Source organism: Haliotis rubra, unplaced genomic scaffold (genome assembly GCF_003918875.1).
Source record: "Haliotis rubra isolate DU_JTF1 unplaced genomic scaffold, ASM391887v1 Scf10, whole genome shotgun sequence".
NCBI lineage: Eukaryota > Metazoa > Mollusca > Gastropoda > Lepetellida > Haliotidae > Haliotis > Haliotis rubra.
The window spans coordinates 402,819-421,384 of NW_025764892.1; the positions used below are offsets into that span (position 1 = coordinate 402,819).

The 18,566-nt window shown below is 36.7% G+C and overlaps 2 protein-coding genes across 2 annotated transcripts in view; one reads left to right on the forward strand and one right to left on the reverse strand.

Annotated features, from left to right (window-relative positions):
• The window catches only part of LOC124290482 (mitogen-activated protein kinase kinase kinase 1-like), a 37,383-nt gene extending 28,879 nt beyond the window's left edge, over positions 1 to 8,504 (reverse strand). The window contains 1 exon segment of the mRNA XM_046727226.1: positions 8,072 to 8,504. Within this exon segment, the coding sequence (XP_046583182.1) occupies positions 8,072 to 8,277 (206 nt within the window). The 5' untranslated portion in view covers positions 8,278 to 8,504.
• A 1,670-nt stretch (positions 8,505 to 10,174) lies between these two features.
• The window catches only part of LOC124265888, a 33,441-nt gene continuing 25,049 nt past the window's right edge, over positions 10,175 to 18,566 (forward strand). Inside the window, 1 exon segment of the mRNA XM_046700741.1 lies at positions 10,175 to 10,535. The gene's annotated coding sequence lies outside the window, so the exon portion shown is untranslated.

Here is an 18,566-nt window from a genome sequence, read left to right on the forward strand (position 1 = left end):
GTTTTGATGGCATGTATTGTACCCCAATATTAAGATTCTTGTAAGCACTGGCTTACATTTTTGCATATGTGATTCAGTTTTCCTCGTATTTTAATGGTGAGACAGCTTAAATATCGTCAAAGGTCCCTACTCTATGTATCTCTAATAACTATAGATTGCTGATCAAGTTTATATCAGATTATGGTTAGATTTACAAAAACGTGTAGTCCACAAAGAAATGTCACCAGTTCTTCCTGAACTGTATCTGTCCAAGAGTTCTAGATGATAGAGAGAAGCAGTTTAGTGGTTCGATCTCCAGGGCCCTTCTTCTCGCAAAGTTCGTAGCCCTAAGAATTCTTAACTTTGATCGTAGCCAATGTGTTAAGAGTGGGGTAACAAGTTCGTAGGGCTACAAACGTTTCGAGAATAGCTAGCCTGGTTGCAACATAAGATGGTACTTAGTATTACCCTGCGTGGTGCCCAGATTTAGGTAGCCTTACTATCGATATGGATCACAGAGAATGATAATTGTTAAATTTATAACGATTGATCATCAATAATATTGTAGGTGTAACTTTGAGCAAAAATGCAAACAGTGTCAACGTTGAGTTGTGAGAAGTTTAAGCTTGAACTACAAACAAAATAACCTAGTGTGTTGAACATAAGTTATAAGCAGACCATATTTTGTGCATTAATTGAAACTTTACCAAATAGTTCATGAAAGATATTATCAATGACACAATTTTCGTATCAATAATCATTGCTAATTCTTCCCACTGAGGATATTTTCGATAATCAATCTATTTAGCCAGCCCTAGCTTTAAGGAGATAAAATAAAGACTGATGGGCTCGAAGTCATATGGTTGAGTAGGGCATATGTTGAACACAGGCAGTGGGCCAGCACCACAAAACCAGCGTAAGTCCGGACGAGTACACATGGTACATGCAGCCATTCATCATGATTCATACACACATGTATGCGTACATAGGTGTGATAATCCTAAATGCACCATGAAATCCAATTTCACTTGATCTCACCATCTTTTGACATGTTCTTGTATTGACATCAGAGACAACGTGGCTTAATATATTCAAACTTTGTTAGGATAGGGATAAAGTATTAATAAATAGAAACCAAACCAGCACCTGACCCATTGACCCAAGACAGTACCCTGAAAGTTAAACATGTTAAGGCAAAGTACTTAGTGAAACATTAAAATGATAAGCACTCTGAGGTTGTTATATAATATCTTAAAGATTAATCTGGTTCAAACCGCTGAGATTGTCACTGTTTACTTCTACTCATAAATATTTACATTGCTGTACATGTATACATCAAGATATATGTATTTATTACCTATAGGGCGAAAATATAGGGGTTCATATTTATCATATGATGTCCTAGGGCAAAATATCACTTTCTACATGCGGCGAAGGCGGGTAGCCTGCCTGTGTTTGAAAGTAGATTTTGGTTTATTTACCTCAATTTGAGACTTCGGTAATAAACAGCATATTATATTTGTGCTCATATCATACTATGTTTACGACATTCGTGCCTAGTAAATATCGGTATATCCCTCGCTCTTGCTTGGGAAATACCAACATTTAGGCACTCGTGTAGTAAACATAGTATGACATGGGCACTGATAAAATATCCTCTATTTAAGTGGATTTCACATTTACTGTTTAAATTTAACATTCAAGTTGACATTGGTAACCATGTCATCAAACCACTTCTGTGAGACTTGTGTTAAAATGTTTCTGTGAACCACTTCTGTGAGATTTGTTACAATGTTTCTGTCACATACATAGTGTGTCTGTGATGCCAAAGCCATGTGTTCTTAAGCCAAAGTTTTCTGTATAAAACAAGTTTGTGTTCTGTGGTGCCCTCAGGTGTATTTTTAAGACTTGCTGGTTTGTGAAGGAAAACAGACTGTTTCCAGAATACCCAGAATAATCACTTGCTGAATTTCTTATCAGTGCACTACAACCACATAGTCATAGTCCAGGGATAGAAATGCAAAAAGTGTTCAAGCATCTAAAAATGATGTTCAGATGTGCCTATTGGAATTTTTGTGTATGTGTGCCAACAAAAATATTGTGCATCTATCCTTAGGTCTCATTTTTTAATGTCATTTCACCATGAGCTAAATTTACAGTGCACTCTGTCTAATTCAGACCGGCTTGGGACCGACTAAAAGTCCTAATTAGACAGCAGTCCGAGGTACACAGATTTTAATGCAGTTATCACCCTTTGACGAACATACAATTGTGCATGAAACACATATTACATGAAATGGATTAATAAACACTTTGTCGAAAGGATATTGAAAATCATGCAGTTGAACTCAAACGTTGAACTCAAGATCTATGTGTCGACTTCGAAGCGGAAATCAGAATAGAACGGCTATATATGTAGATGTGACAAATATCAATAAACGACGAGAACTGAGCCTTTCGCAAACACAAAATGTTTTCTTGAAGCAGTCCGGTTATACAGCAATCCGAGAAAGACAGAGTCCGAGTTGGACAGAGTGCACTGTATAAGGAGCAGCAGAAATTTAGACATGTTCCCTTTTCCGTTTTATTGATTCTTTTGATATTTAGGTCACCTTTGTCAGGTTATGTATCCACATTCATTTTCAGTGAATCATACAGCACATTCACATACTGCTGACATTTTCCAAGAGCTGCTTGCATACATCAACTTTAACTCGAGCATGTTCTCAAAATATCATTACAAGGTACTTCTATTCAAATAATGTAATAATTTAATTTCTATGTCAATGTTCATTCTAGGCCACGTCCTTGTGCCCACTAGCACACTAACAAATTGCTAGGTACATTGTAAAGTAGAAGCAGATCGTGTTGGCACACTCGTGAACATTTATACATAAATCTAAAATGCATTATGAATTTGTTTTCACTTTCAGGTGCAAAACTCCAAAACAAGTTGGCTTTGATTGTTACAAAATCTGCACTACCTTCTTTTCCTGAAGCCAGCTGTTATTGACATGAGTACTCTCAACTCCGGACATGAAGTTGTGTTACGAATGACAGTATGATGCCTATCAGTATTATGAGGAAACCTGTAAGTTCTGAAAAGTCGATAGCAATTGGTCTATTTCTTCCGATTTTTGTTGCTGTGGCCCAACATACTGACTTTCAAATGAATTCTTTCATTTTTTACGAAGAAGTGAGTGAGTGAGTTTAGTTTTACGCCGCACTCAGCAATATTCCAGCTATATGGTGGCGGTCTGTAAATATTCAGATCTGGACCAGGCAATCCAGGGATCAACAGCATGAACATCGATCTACAAAATTGGGATGCAATTTTTTATGAAGAAGGAAAAAGTTGAAGTGTGGTTAACGAACCCTGATACTGGGTATTACTGATACTAGCGATAGCCTATTATTTATTCCTTATTTTTATGAAAATTCATTAGTAATCATGTTAATTTAATATTGATCTTAACTGTTTAATATATGTGTTGAACAGATTTTCTATTTATTTAATCAAATTGTTGACCTACATGTATTGGAAAATGAAAAAGGTTAGTCAATAAACTTATGCTACGACTTTGTATCGTATCAAGATTTAGGGCAAACAAATCATAGTAATTTGACAAGACTAACATCTTGTCTCTGAACTTTGGAAGTTTAAAATTAAAATAAGATACAATGAAAAAGAGCCTACAGACTTTCTTCATTTTCAGAAACTGGTAATCTAGACTTGACATACATTTTCGGGCTGCATTGATATGTTTGTGTCAGGATCTGTACAACAGACCCACAATATTTATAACAAATGGACCACATGACCAAAGATTAGTGTATTTCCAATACATCCCATGGATTGACTTGCTATTAGTAAATTATCACATCAGTTTCTAAAGTAAATTGAAAAACACAACTATTCAATGAGACAAATAAATATCAGCTTTCCACTCAATGTCCAACAGGTTCAGGTTTAGGCTATCTGGAAACTGTTTTGTCAACAATTATTTATTTCACAAAGTTTTACCTGTGCATGGATTTGTTTGAACAGCTGACGGCAGTTAGACGGATGAGCTACGAGAAGGTAAAAAACTGTTGCCGCATGCGCCAAATTATAGCTAGGTAAATATTTTCTTTAACCACGAGCTTATGAAACTTTGCCATAATTGCTATCACTGCAGTAAACATAATCTTACATTGACAGTATACTTCCAAAATCATCAGTTCTACCTCATTTGAAAAAGAGTTATGAACATACAAGATGTTCAGTAAACAGATTGAACACTTAAATGGTGTCTGTGTGGGATAGATGTGTGTGACTTTAGACTTTGTGGGTTGAAATGTGGGTTCTAATCTCAGATGGGACTCAACGTTAAAATAAGGTACTAGAATCCGTACTTTACTCAGAAAGCGTAATCCCAAACATGAGATATGTGATATGACCACTTTCTAAATGGCATTGTATTTATGTGTATTCACAGCTTTCAGCAATGGGAGCCCTTCCAGTTGTCGGTGGGGTAAACAAAGTGCACAATCTTGACTACCAATTGTCAAACTTCCATTGTTGTGGAAGCTGTGGTGGCTGAGTGGGTTAGATCGCCGACTTTGTGTGCTGGCGATTTAGTGCCTCACTCTGAGAGAGTTGGTTCAAATCCTGGATGGGACTAAACACAAACAAGTACTAGAATCTGTACTTCACCTGAGACAGAGCAAACCCAAATAGAAAATGTTAAATCTGAAAGTAAGTCCAACGTTAGTCCTACCTGACAATATACATCAACTTGAAGTATCCATGATGCAAATGAAATGAACAGATACCATGATAACACCATTATTTTTCAAAATAATCATTTCTTAACATACTTCATAATGTTTATCATGTTTATTCAATCAGCTGCTGTTCAACTTTTCTTATACCATGAGTCTGTGACCATTACTCTTTCACTGCTATGACGGCCTCCGAGAGAATCTGACAAGATCGATGAAGCCTCATTTATCAAGGACAATATCAGCTTGTAAACATCACAGCTACTACATGTCTCACTGTTGAAATCATGAAAGTTATCTTGATATTATTCAAATAATACAACAACTTATATAAGTTCAATTTTGATAAAGTACCAAATGAGTTCGTGCATTCCCAGCGAGGGTACATGGAAAATGTTACTTATTCGCTTGTAAGTGGGGTACATTGAACATAATAGAAGAGTTATCTCCTCAGCCAATCAATGAAAACGACATTTATGTGTGAGGCAAGATAAATATATTATATTCCTTATCATTGCTTATGGCCATATGAACCAAAGAGGAAGTGAAAACTGCAGCTATTTTTGCCATTTGAAAGATATCATGATATCCACTACGCAATTTCTTTTTTATTTTCACATTTATGCAATAGGAAAATTAATCTAAAAATGTTTTGGTTAAATCCTGTTATTCTGGGTGTTTTAAGCAGGAAATCCTTACCTACCGGTATATTTACAATATGGAACACTGAGGACGTTTTGTACTAGATTGTGACCTGTGACAAATATGTCTCATGCATATATTTTTGCATTAAACATATTAAACATTGTGTCTGAGCAAAAAGATCAGGTTACACTAACTTACAGAAGCTGAGATGTCATTTGACTGACATTACACGATCGCAGGAAAAGAATTCATATTGTATTTTATTCATAACAAAATTATGGTTCTGTACGAGAAATTTGTTTTTCAGTAACACAAGAAAAAAATTGAAGAATGAGGACTATTTTTATGGATATATACTTCTTTATTCTATATAGGCAATGTTTCGATATAGATTTTAATGCCGTTGTCAAGCAAGTGGTGACAATTGAATCGATGTCGAAACATCGCCTATACAGAATAAAGAAATTGTATATCCATAAAAATAGTCCTCATTCTTCATCTACCCAACTTCTAGAATGCCAATTAAAGAAGTCATTACAGAAAATTGTTAATAATTTTATGTGTCTTGATAAACATCAGTGAACTGAAATATAATGTGTGTTTTCTGACATTGTTAAAAGTAATGGATTCAAAACATGAGTCATGTGACAGGTAGGTTCCTAAAAACATATGTCGTTTTGATGTGTCTACGACTGAGCCGTTTTTCTAACCTGTGGCCTCTGGGGACTAAGGACGTCTTGGCCGGTTTACAGTTGTGTTGAATGGGTAAGCTACTATACTATTCAATAGAGTAAGTCTAACAAGATGTCTTTCAGTCTCCAGTCCCGTAAGCTCTGCTTACAAAGCCTGTGTACATTAACGCAAAGATCCATGGAACATGTCAAGGGCCAGGTTCAGCCTTGTATACTGAAATGTTTTGGCACTGACTACCATTAATACACAGTGCCTTTCAGAAAAAGGGCAAATGTAATATATGTTCTATTTTTGTTTTCAAGTATAATCCTAAATATAACATATATGACAGCCAGTAGTCAAAAAGCCTGTAAAAGGAGAAATTTTGACAAATAGTGACACTAAAATATTTTAGAAAAATTACATTTCCTGAACGTCAAAGCAATGTATTCTACTTTTGTATTGGGTAGTCAAAGTAACTTTGAGAAAAAATGAAAAGAAAGTTCCACAGAAATATTACTCTAAGATCCTGAACAATCAGTCTAACAAGCATGAAGCTGAGTCTCTTCACATGTTTTGGGTACATATTTGCAAATCAATTTAACGACCAGCAGCATCAGTATTGTGTTTGTAGGCCTCTGCAGCTTGGAGATTTTCCCCCATTCATTGATTCAGAACCCTTGAATTTGAGTGAAATCTGTTAAGATTGTTACTTTGTTATATTTTGTTACCGAGTAGACATCTGACTTCATAGCATGGTGCCATGTGATGAGGCAGACAGCAAAAGTGTCTCACAGCCTAGAGTAGCTTCCCTCTGATAAAGGGCAGATACTCAAGCTGATGGACAGCCTCAAACAGCAAGTAGATCAAATATTCAGGTGTGTTAATTAGTTTGCCCTCTTTGCCCCACCCCTGAACATAAAGTGCCAGGCAGGTGGGAAAATATTATATAGCTGCCCGTGAGCAAGGAAAAAAATCAGGGGTGTTAAGTTTAAACTAAGAAGATATATCAGGTCCTTTGAAAATAAATTGTACTTTCAGTTTATTAAAATGTCTCAACCATAAGAAGAATAGGTACTGAAAACAACGATAAAAATTGCAAAATACAAGCAGGGAAACACAAAACACAAAAATGGAAATTTAAGGGTAAAGTAAATTTTGGAATTTGAACAACCAGATTATGTGCGGGGAATTGTTAGTTTGTCTCTATGTAGTAATGCTACTTTCTCAACAAACATGTTTCAGATTGAACTATGTCCCTTAGGCTTAGTGTTATTGTCTGATAGACAAATCACTGAACCAATAAAATATTATAAGACTAACATGTTATAATAAAGCAGAGGCTCACAAAACATAAATCATTCAATCCTAATATAGAAAATCATAAAACACACTTGCGTGGTAACCTCTGCGTATCAGCAGGAACATGCATTAAAACTGTGCACACCTGCAAATGTTTCATACACAATGCTTACACATATTATTATTCATGTTGAACTTTCACAAAGTGATCTTATCCCTACAACGATGGTAACTAAAATACTATATACCCTATATTTTCAAATCAGCACAAATGCACTTAAATGTATACATTTTCATAAATAATCATTTACTATGGTAATTGCTTATCATTCATAAATTTACTGTTAATCAAGAAGTTGGCTGTACGTGAACTTCTGACTGGTTCAGCAATATTAGTCTTGCTGTAAGTAACAGCATGTATGAACCATGTACATAGAGACTGTCATTTTTGAACTGCTATGCAGTAAAACAAACAACATGCCTCTGTCAATACGCGTGGGCTTGCATGATTTAAAGAGACAACAGTGTCCACCATGACTGCGATGACAATGGACGGAGACAATTTCTTCAGTTGCGATCAATAATGACAGTGGATGCAACGTGCTCCTCTGGCATCGGCGCCATCTTCTGACAGTTCTATAGAAAATCAGATTAGGTGCCGCGCTAAAAATAGATCTAAGACAAGATGGATTTGGGCAATCTTTCCTACCTCTCTGAAGGGCTGGTGGGGTTGAGATCCTCTTCAGTCGCCTCGTCTTCTCCATCTTTACTTCTACTTTTAACGGGTTTCAGACGTTGCCTCCAATTGTGAGGGCCCTGGAAATCGCCATCCTCCTCCCCCAAACTGCCAGGGTCGCCAGTAGCAGCCCCATAATCCGAATCAGGCAGCGAAGTTGAGTTGGCGGGGGAGGCCATGATGAGTTCTCGAAGATGTCATGTACATCCCACTTCTAAAATGCGAAATTCTTTCTGACTGACAGCTTTAGATTTATGGTCCTGGGGTTTTCAGAAAGATGACATTCAAATTAAGCTTACAAATGTTGTTTTCCATGCGATTGATGTTACACGACCACAGATTTCCTAGTCCAAAAATCTTCTTCCGGCGGGAATGTTCTTGTGATGGTATGTTTATGCAGCCTCGTTCTCAGCAGGGGAATTTTTAGAAATACTACCATGGAAAAACTAGTTCTATTTTATTTTGTCTCTAAAGGCGTCTGATGAAAATATGTCTATATTTTATGAATATCAACAAAAGCTTAATCAATGTACATTTTTTAATAGTACATTATTGTTATTGCCCATATTCCTGTAACTTATTTGAATGGCATAATAGAAATAGGGAAGTACAATACTGACTAATTTATGGATATCAAGCTTTTATATTTTGTGAGTGTGAGTTCGTGGATTTGTCATTGATAAATTTGTTTGTATTGCATTTCCTTGTACATTTGTAGTAGCATGTGTCTTCATTTTCCTTTTGTAGCATGATGAGTGAATAATGCATACTGAATACTAGTGGCTGAAGAAATTTCTTTCAGACACTCTCACGGTTCTTCGATCAACATCATTTGTTATATACATGTGTTTTCTTTTGCCCCTCAGTTAATGTTTTCGCTTGGAACAATGCATCATTTCCCCAGCGATATCCCACCAACAAACTATTTACTTATGGAAAACCATCAAACAATATATTTATTTCTATCACTGACACATATTTGTCATTTTCGGTTATTTTCCACGTAACAAACTACTCAGGGTTATTTAACACTGTGAACAAAGTCAACAAACTATTCATATTTAAATGCTTAAACCATCTATGTTTTGGGGCACATTTCTGAACAATTAAACTATTCATTTAAAAACGTGTCTTACCCAAACCCTATCAACATATCAATGGATGCGGGGAAGGGGAGGTAGCCTAGTGTGTAAAGCTTTCGCTCGTTACGCCGATGTCCGGGTTCGATTCCCCAAATGAGTACAATATGAGAAGCACATTTCTGGTGATATTGCTGGATTATTGCTAAAAGTGGCGTAAAACAATACTCCCTCAAATGCCGTCGTGGTGTTGCCAAATACTCACATGCACGTACTGTTATCTGTGGAGTAAATTATCGTTTACTTATTTCCATTTTGAAGTGTTTTCTTTGTATATATAATGTAAGAAAAATGAACATAATTTATGTTTCTATGCTGCCTGGAAGAAGACGATGAAGATGAATGCTTGGTTAGATGACAATGACAATAACAGTGGTACAGGGTACACGGTGGTACAGGTACACAGTCACACTCTGTAACTTATAATGCGTTCAGAAATATCAACATCATCATTGTGTGTGTGATCTTAATTGTTGTCAGTGCAAGGGATCATGTTTAAGAACATTTGAAAGATATGTTAAGCAGAAGATAAGACTTAAAGGGTTTTATAATAAAATATATTTATATAATGTTCAAATATTACACATCACGAATAGCTAAAAATGTTTTGAAAATAATTCACTTTACATTGCATTTATTCGATACAATGTACTATTGTATAACGTTATTATCTCTCTTGAATCATTATTCGAAACGCTTAAACTAATATTAAACGATGACATGTAGGGTCTGCACTTAATGTAATATTCTATATGTCTCTGTTTTCGATAACATTTAAAAACAAGTTTTTCTATCAAATCATAGATTTCTTCGTATCACTTCAAGACCATACGATATTTTGTCAAATGGAACTAGTTGTCTAACAAGTAGCAGTGAAATTGGTCTCGCTGTGAATCGTGCTATTTTAAGACATGAGCAGGTGCTTGGCAGACTTCGTCATTGGATCTTTCGAAAGCTATACAGAAGCGCGTCTGTTTTCCAAAACAAGAAGAGGCATCATATGCTTTTTTGTATTTGGATAGTGTAATCTAAAGATGCGGTGGAAGGTCGACTGGCGGAGCGTTGCGCTGTCAATGATATTGCTAGCTGTCAGAAATCGTATCTGGCGCCTTCCACTTGATCACACGGAAGCCGGGTCATTTGTTGTTGTTGACAACAAGGTCACATGTCACTTATAGCTGGTCACTTTCATGGCCGAGCAGACAGAAATTGAACTACTGTTTTAGCCACCGAAATTTAATTGTTATAACAATTAACAGACCTTTTTACCTGGATCAACACGGGGAGTGCGTAGACAGGTAGGGACAAGTGTATGTCATTAATTACACGTTGACAATGTGAAAGAAGTCACACGAGTTAAAGTTTGCAAACTTTTCTTGATCCGTCCATAGAAATACATACGTGCAGAAAGCAGTTAGCATGTCGTGACCAGACTTTTGTTCTGTTCAAATTACTAGTAGTTTGCCTTTAGATCTTAACAAGATAGTTAAATATTAAGAATATTATGACGAAATATGTAATATTTTATCATCTTAAAGTTGTATATCAGGCTGTGTAAATTTTTCAGTGTTTTTTCCTTTTAAAAAATACCTTACAGCTATGTAATGGGCGACATATTACTCATACTTTTGGTGGTGTTGTTTAGTGACATAAACTTATTTGTATATCTAACGTGAATTAATTAAGAAGTTGTCAGCTACAGTGTACCTTTATGATTTTCTGTATTAGTCTCAGTAAGTAAAATCAATCCTAAATGTACATGCTTGAAATTTTGAAAATAAATTAAAATCTTGACATTTTTTTATCATAAAATGTTGTACATGACTATAGATACACATGAATAATATTTTAATATAATATTTTGATTAATTAAACAAAAAATCTGTTTAATCCAAATCTAAAATGTCTAATGAAACATTAATATCGACCCACATTTACTGTATGTCTGTAATACTTTCAAACATTTCACAAAATTTATATTTATGTATTATGAGATATTATAGCTGATTTACTTAATGTTTGATACTTGTTTTGCTGTTAATCTGTTCTATCCTGTGTACTGATTCTCCTGTATGTGCAGACATAGCTGGAATATTGATTGATGAGGGCGGTGTTAAACAACAAACCAACCAAACCTTATCAGCAGACTGAGAATGATATTTATGGCCAACTCTACTGTCTCCAGTACTGCTCACACTACTGCATGTCATTAAGGAATGTTTGGACAGATGGTTGCTTTTTGACTGACATTTTACTTCATAAATTTAATTTCTTTGCCGCTTGAGTGCTATCAGCAAACCTTTAAGAGTGACGTTTTACACAGTGAGCTCTCATCTGCTATGAAGTGTCACAAGAGTATGTATACAGTAGGTGGTCCACGTAACTAATATATGAGCATGAAAACAGACTAACATATGCAGTGTAGGAAAGATGTAGAAAATCTAGCCTGTCCACAGGACTGGCAGGTCAAATGTTTTACCAGTCCTGCCAAAATCTAGCCTGTCCTCCAAATATAAATAAAACACCTTCGGCAGTAAATATTCAAAAAGGTTATAATCATTATATATATTCCATTGGTTTGCTAAAATTGACCCGACATGAGGAAGGACTAGATATTTTTTTAACCTGTCCTCCACAAAATTCACCCGTCTCGGACGTTGGGACGGGCTATCTTTCCGACACTGACATATGTTATATTTGGGATTACACTTACACTTGACCACTTTCTAAATGGCATTGTGTCTTCATAGCTTTCGGCCGTGGGAGCAGGGGTGGAAATAACTTTAAACTTGCTAGTGTACTCCGGTACAGTGGCACATGTAAAATCACTTGCCCTGATAATTCTTCCACCATACCGACCAATTTCTTGTTGATTATTTAAATAAACAACATAATTAACATTGGAAGGTCAACTGGACACCGGTACAGCGTGACATACAAATTTTCTAGCCCGACAGAAAAAACACTGGACTGGGACGTCGGGCAATGGGTTATTTCCACCCCTGGGGAGCCCTGCCAATTGACTCTTGTCAGAAGGGTACACAAAGTACATGATCTTGACTACCAGTTGTCCGATTTTTTGTTCATTTTTGTGGAAGCCGTGCTGGCTGAGTGGGTTAGATGGCTGATTTTGTGTGCTGGCAAATATGTGCCTCAGAGTGTGGGTTTGGATCCCAGATGGGACACAACCTAAAAAATTACTGGAATCAGTACTTTACTCAGAAAGTGTAATCCCAAATATAACACCATTTTACATTTGACCACCTTCAAAATGGCATTGAGTATGAAAAGAGACCTTTTTTCATTTTGTACTTCCTATAATTGATTCACCTGAGACACATTACAGGAGAAGACTAATTTAATACATGATATTTATGCCAATAAAACTGCACTGTATGCAACATGACAATAAAGGTAACATGAACTAGGTGGAACCATGATAATAACGTTACCTGCACTGGGTGCAACCATGACAATAGAAGTTACCTGCACTAGGTGCAACCATAACAGTAAAAAGTTACATGCACTGTGTGCAACATGACAGTACACATTACCCACACTAGGTGCAACCATGACAATAAAAGTTACCTGCACTAGGTGCAACCATGACAATCAAAAGTTACCTGCACTGAGTGCATCCATGGCAATCACAGTTACCTGCACTGGGTGCAACCATGGCAATCAAAGTTAACTGCACTGGGTGCAACATGACAATAAAAGTTACCTGTACTAACAATACCAGCTGCGATGTAGCAATATTAACCTGTGTTAACATGGATCCCCCAGTCAGGTACACTACACCGACTCTTAAGACGACCAATCCTCATAACATATGTTATATTCAGGAATACATTTTCTACTCAACTCTTGTTTTATCCCCTTTTTGCCGAGCACCAGGGAGGATGTCAACAAATACCATCTTCCATGTCTGTTGGTTTGATATGAACCGAGAGGGAAATACCTACATGCTGTTCTTTGGTGGAGAGTGAGTGAGTGAGTGAGTTTGGTTTTACGTCGCTTTTAGCAATATTCCAGCAACATCAACGGGGTACACCAGAAATGGGCTTCACACATTGTACCCATGTGGGGAATCGAACCCGGGTCTTCAGCATGACGGCTACCCCACCGCCCATAAAATTACAGAGACTTAAATATTGGATGACAATGGTATAAAAGGTCAGGAAATCAATATACTGATTAGGAATTCTTCAAGAGTTACGACAACCCTGTTTCAGTCTTGTTGACATGGAACATTTAAGTGATGACTTACAATGTTCCAGCTACATAGACAGTAATGTGTGTAGTGAGATAAAACACTACACAAACTTGGCACAAACAATAAATTCCTGTGTAACACATTCCTAGATTTTGACTAAACTGTATTTCGCAATTCTGGGTTATACATGCGAGTATGACAAGTTTTCCAATCTGGCACCGGCACTGGTGCTAGAATTGATTCTGTAAATGTGGAACTGGCCTAGTAGAGCAATAAATCATCATTATTCTCCCCATTTCCTAGAAGCTGACAGGTACCTTTGTAAACTTATCTGTAACCACAGGCAATGTTAACTGTTTTTCAACTCCTGAGTATTTCTGACCTGTTCTGAGTGCAAACTATATTGCAGAACTGTGAATAGAAGCCTAGATAAGAGACAGGTCGTAATCTGTTGCCTTGACTCCTGGTGGGGAAAACTCTCTGGTCGGTGATATGTGACACCAGAAGGAGAGCCAACTGCTGGCTTGTATATTGGAATCGGATCATAACTCTCGCCCAGAGCCTCACCTGGTTTTGTAATCTCTTAAAGCTATTTTGACTGTCACTGACGGCATTAAGAGGTTTACACACTACCAGCGTGCACTTGAACTGAGTCTTGGTGAAGGCAAGCAGCGCTGGAAGTCAATGGAGGTCACAAGTGAAATTAAGTGTTTAAACATAAACGCTGTGTTTAACTTGGTTTTGATATTGACACAGAATATAAAAATATGATGTAAGAGTGTAACTCCCTGTGCCGAAATTAAAAAATAAGAATATTAATTTATGATGATGTCACATGCTGTTCGGATAGAGTTTTAGGCTCCTCGAGTTACATTTCAGTGGAGGGGCGGTGGGGTAGCCTAACAGTTAAAACATTTGATCATCACACCGAAGACCTGGGTCGATTCCCATCAAGGGTAGAGTGTGTAAAGCCCATTTCTGGTGATATTGCTGGAATATTGCTAAAAGCGACGTAAAACTAAACTCACTCACGCCGTTTCATTGGGTTGACAGGACCCTGCCTTGGGGGCCTATGAGACATTAGTTCTCATTAAAAGTCATTAAAATACTACATTAAACAGCAGTAGAGATTATATTACACAAAATTGCAGTGCAATCACCCAAGTATGTTTCATTCAGGCATTTATATGAAATGTAATCAGTCCAATATGCACAGAATATGTATACCATACAGGTCAGAATTGTCTAATCAAGTCCTACAACACATACACCCAGTATTATTCCTATTCTTCTTGCATAACCATGATAATACATATATTGATGCACATATTTCCTCTCTCTCGGCCCTTCCCCTCCCCCCTGTAACCTCTACCGCGCAGCGACAACACTTCCTTCCCCTCACTTATAACTGAAACCATTACTTCCCTGATACTTGAATGTATGTACACATATATATTCCCCATCTCCTTCCCCTTCCCCCCCACTACTCTCCTCTTCCTTCTCTATCCCTATGTATCTGTCCATGCGTGCGTATGTGTGTATGTCTGTGTGTACTTTCGAGTGTGTTTGTATGTCTGTGTACTTTCAAGTGTGTATGTATGTGTGTACTTACGAGTGTGTGTGTGTATGTATCTATGTGTGTGTTTGTATGTATGTATGTATGTTTTGTTGCTTTGTTAAGATGTTTGACCATACTCATAGGTTCACTGTGTACAGAAGCAGATATAAAATATAAACCTGATACTTCAATAATGAAGACATATATATCCACACTATAATTTTATGCTTATCAGCTTCTTGAAACTTCCATGATGAAATGCTCTCATGTTATTCTTTCTCATGATGGCATGCATATACTTTAACTATGAATTTCAAAGGACTTCGGATCGACATACAGAATTCTCCAGGTGGAGGCACCCAGCTGAGACAGTGTTTGTTATTGCTGTTCCTTGAGCACAAATACCACCAAGTATTAGTCATTCATATCATAAGCTGATCACAACTCTGATGTCAGAGGGTTTTGTTTGTGAACCAATTACTCGATCACAGCCTGACTGCCAGGAACCGTAACCTAGGAGTTGATGAACCATGGCGCTAGGATTTCCATCAGTGACTTGATATATTTGATAGTTTGTGTGGAAACATGATAAATGACAAGACCTGCAGAGGAAGAGAGGTCCAGGATAGGTCAGAAGAATATACACGTTTCTATGGTGAGGCCTTTCCTTAAGGTGATTAACATGAATTATATATGAAGTTCAGCAACTGCTAGACTAATCCATAGCTGGGTCAGTAAGCTGTGGAAGTGGATCCACAACTACCAGGCATATGTATGTATGTGGAAGTAGTCCTGTTCAACAAGAATATTATGTTTCAGACAGGCAGGGTAAATTGCGGGGTGTGCTGATAATCTAGTAATACCTGTATTACAACAACACCTGTGTCGCTATGACTGGAGAAAAACTTGCAGTGTTAGAATAAAGTGATTAAACTTGAGAGACACGTTTGTGGGATTATAAATGCACAGAAATAACCTGCAATAGCCTTCATAGAAATAACAATGGCTGAGTTGATGGCCTGTTGTGTTCCATATCTGTTTTGCTAACTTGACATTTGTTCTTCACTATTTTGAACACTATTTGAGTTGTAAGAATTGATCTTCAGTAGCCCATGCTTGTCGTAACAGGCGTCTAACGGGATCGGGTGGTCAGGCTCGCTGGCTTGGTTGACACATCGTATCCCAATTGCATAAATCAATGTTCATGCTGTTGATCACTGGATTGTTTGGTCCAGACTCGATTATTTACAGACCCCCGCTATATAGCTGGAATATTGCTGAGTGTGGTGTAAAACTGAAATCGCTCACACACTCACTCACTCACTAACTCACTCACTCACTCACTCAGTTGTAACATAGCATGCCCGCTTGGTTTAAGAGGAAGAGTGATGGTGTTTTAAGGGGTGGGGACCAACCCAGAGGGATGGAGTTGATGGATTCGAACTTGTGATCATACTATTCATACTAAACAATTATGTGCAATTAAAGCGACACAATCGTTTGATGCATTTAGCCATAAACTATCGAGTGCCATCTTAAATAAGAACATGCGAAGTTTTTGGAATATTGTCAGAAACAAACGCCCACGTTTGAACACCACAATTGAGACTCAAGTATGGACCACTCATTTTAAAACTCTGTTTAGTAGTACATATCAAACACCTGATGAGGAGGATTTTTATGATTATGTAGAGAACTTTGTAAAGACATTAACTGATCGTCTTATACATGAAACGATTAATGTATACAATAACCTAGATTTTACCCGAAAGAATGGACTTTGGGAGTAATTATTCCAGTTTACAAAAAGGGTAGTGCAGCGGATCCTACTAACTACAGACCTATATCTCTATTAGAGGTTTCTGGTAAGATTTTTTCCAAAATATTGTGTAGAAGGTTAAATGATTGGGCATCGGAAGAACAGTTCCTATCACCTGAACAAGCTGGATTTCGGAAGGGTTTTCGTACAAGTGATAACATATATATTATAAATGTCTTGATTGAAAAATATCTTTTATTACACAAATCCCGTTTTTACTGTGCATTTATAGACTTAAAGTCAGCATTCGACTCGGTGTGTCGAGATAGCCTCTTGTTCAAACTTTGGACAGGGAACGTTAAAGGTAGAATATTTAGGATTCTAAAGAATATGTATGAAGATGTCAAAGCTTGTATTTCTCTTAATGATGGGTATACTAGTACTCCATTCTTTGAGTGTTCATCAGGTGTTCGCCAAGGCTGCCAGTTGTCTCCCTTTCTGTTTTCTTTTTTTATTAACGATATTGTCGATTTCATGGGTTCAGATGGTCAGCGATGTGTCAACTTAGGTGTCATAGAGTTGTTTATTTTGCTTTTTGCGGATGATATCGCTCTATTCGATATGACTGTCAACGGGTTACAGAAACGTCTAGATAAACTACTTTTATATTGTAATAGATGGAAACTTAAAATAAACACTGACAAAAGTAAGATAATTGTGTTCAGGAAGGCCGGACGACTTCGCAAATATGAACGTTTCAGTTTAGATGGTTCACCTCTTGACATTGTACCCACTTATAAATATCTTGGTATTCATTTGTAATCATCTGGAAGCTGGTTTGTAACCCAAAAGATTTTGTCGCAGCAAGCTTTGAAAACTTTGTTTTCTTTAAAAAGTGGAATCCATATGTTTACTAATTTGCCATTTAAGATGTGCTATTAAAACTGTTCGATGTGATGATATTACCTATATTGATGTATGCTACGGAAATTTGGGGTTTCCATCCTTCTCAAGATATTCTTAATGTACATGATAAATTCTTAAAGTAAATATTGCATCTTCCAAGAGGTGTTCCAAATATTTTAGCTCGTGGTGAATTAGGTCGTTATTCAGTGAAAGTAAATCAATTTGTAAGAATTATCAGTTTTTGGATATGGTTGACTCAACAGAATGACAATATAATTTTATCAAATGCTTATCTTTATCAATATAGACTAGCAGAAATTGGAATACCTTGTTGGGCGTTACAAGTAAAACAGCTATTAGACAAGTATGGTTTTGGATATGTATGGAAAAACCAACTAGACTTAGACCTTTCATCTTTTATAGGAACCTTTAGAAATAGATGTATTGATATAGATACACAAACTTGGTTTACACGTATTCATTCTTATCCTAAACTGAATTTATATTGTGACATTAAACTTTCTTTTGAGAGAGAGGTGTATTTAACTTGTCTGGATGTACCAGCTTATCGTAAGGCTCTTAGTATATTTCGCTGTTCAGGCCATCAGTTAATGATAGAGTCTGGAAGAAAATATTGTCTGACAAGAAATTCTAGATTATGTCCATTTTGTGTTATACCTGTAATTGAGACAGAATATCACATGTGTTTGGAATGTCCTTTTTACTAGAATCTCAGACATACAATTTTGCCTGAGTTCTATTGTACTCAACCTTCTTATGATAAACTGGTATTACTTTGCACATCACACGATTCAGGTATTTTAAATCGTTTAGCGAAGTTTTTGTTGCTTGCATTCAAACAACGTAACAATTACCTTAACAAAACTTTA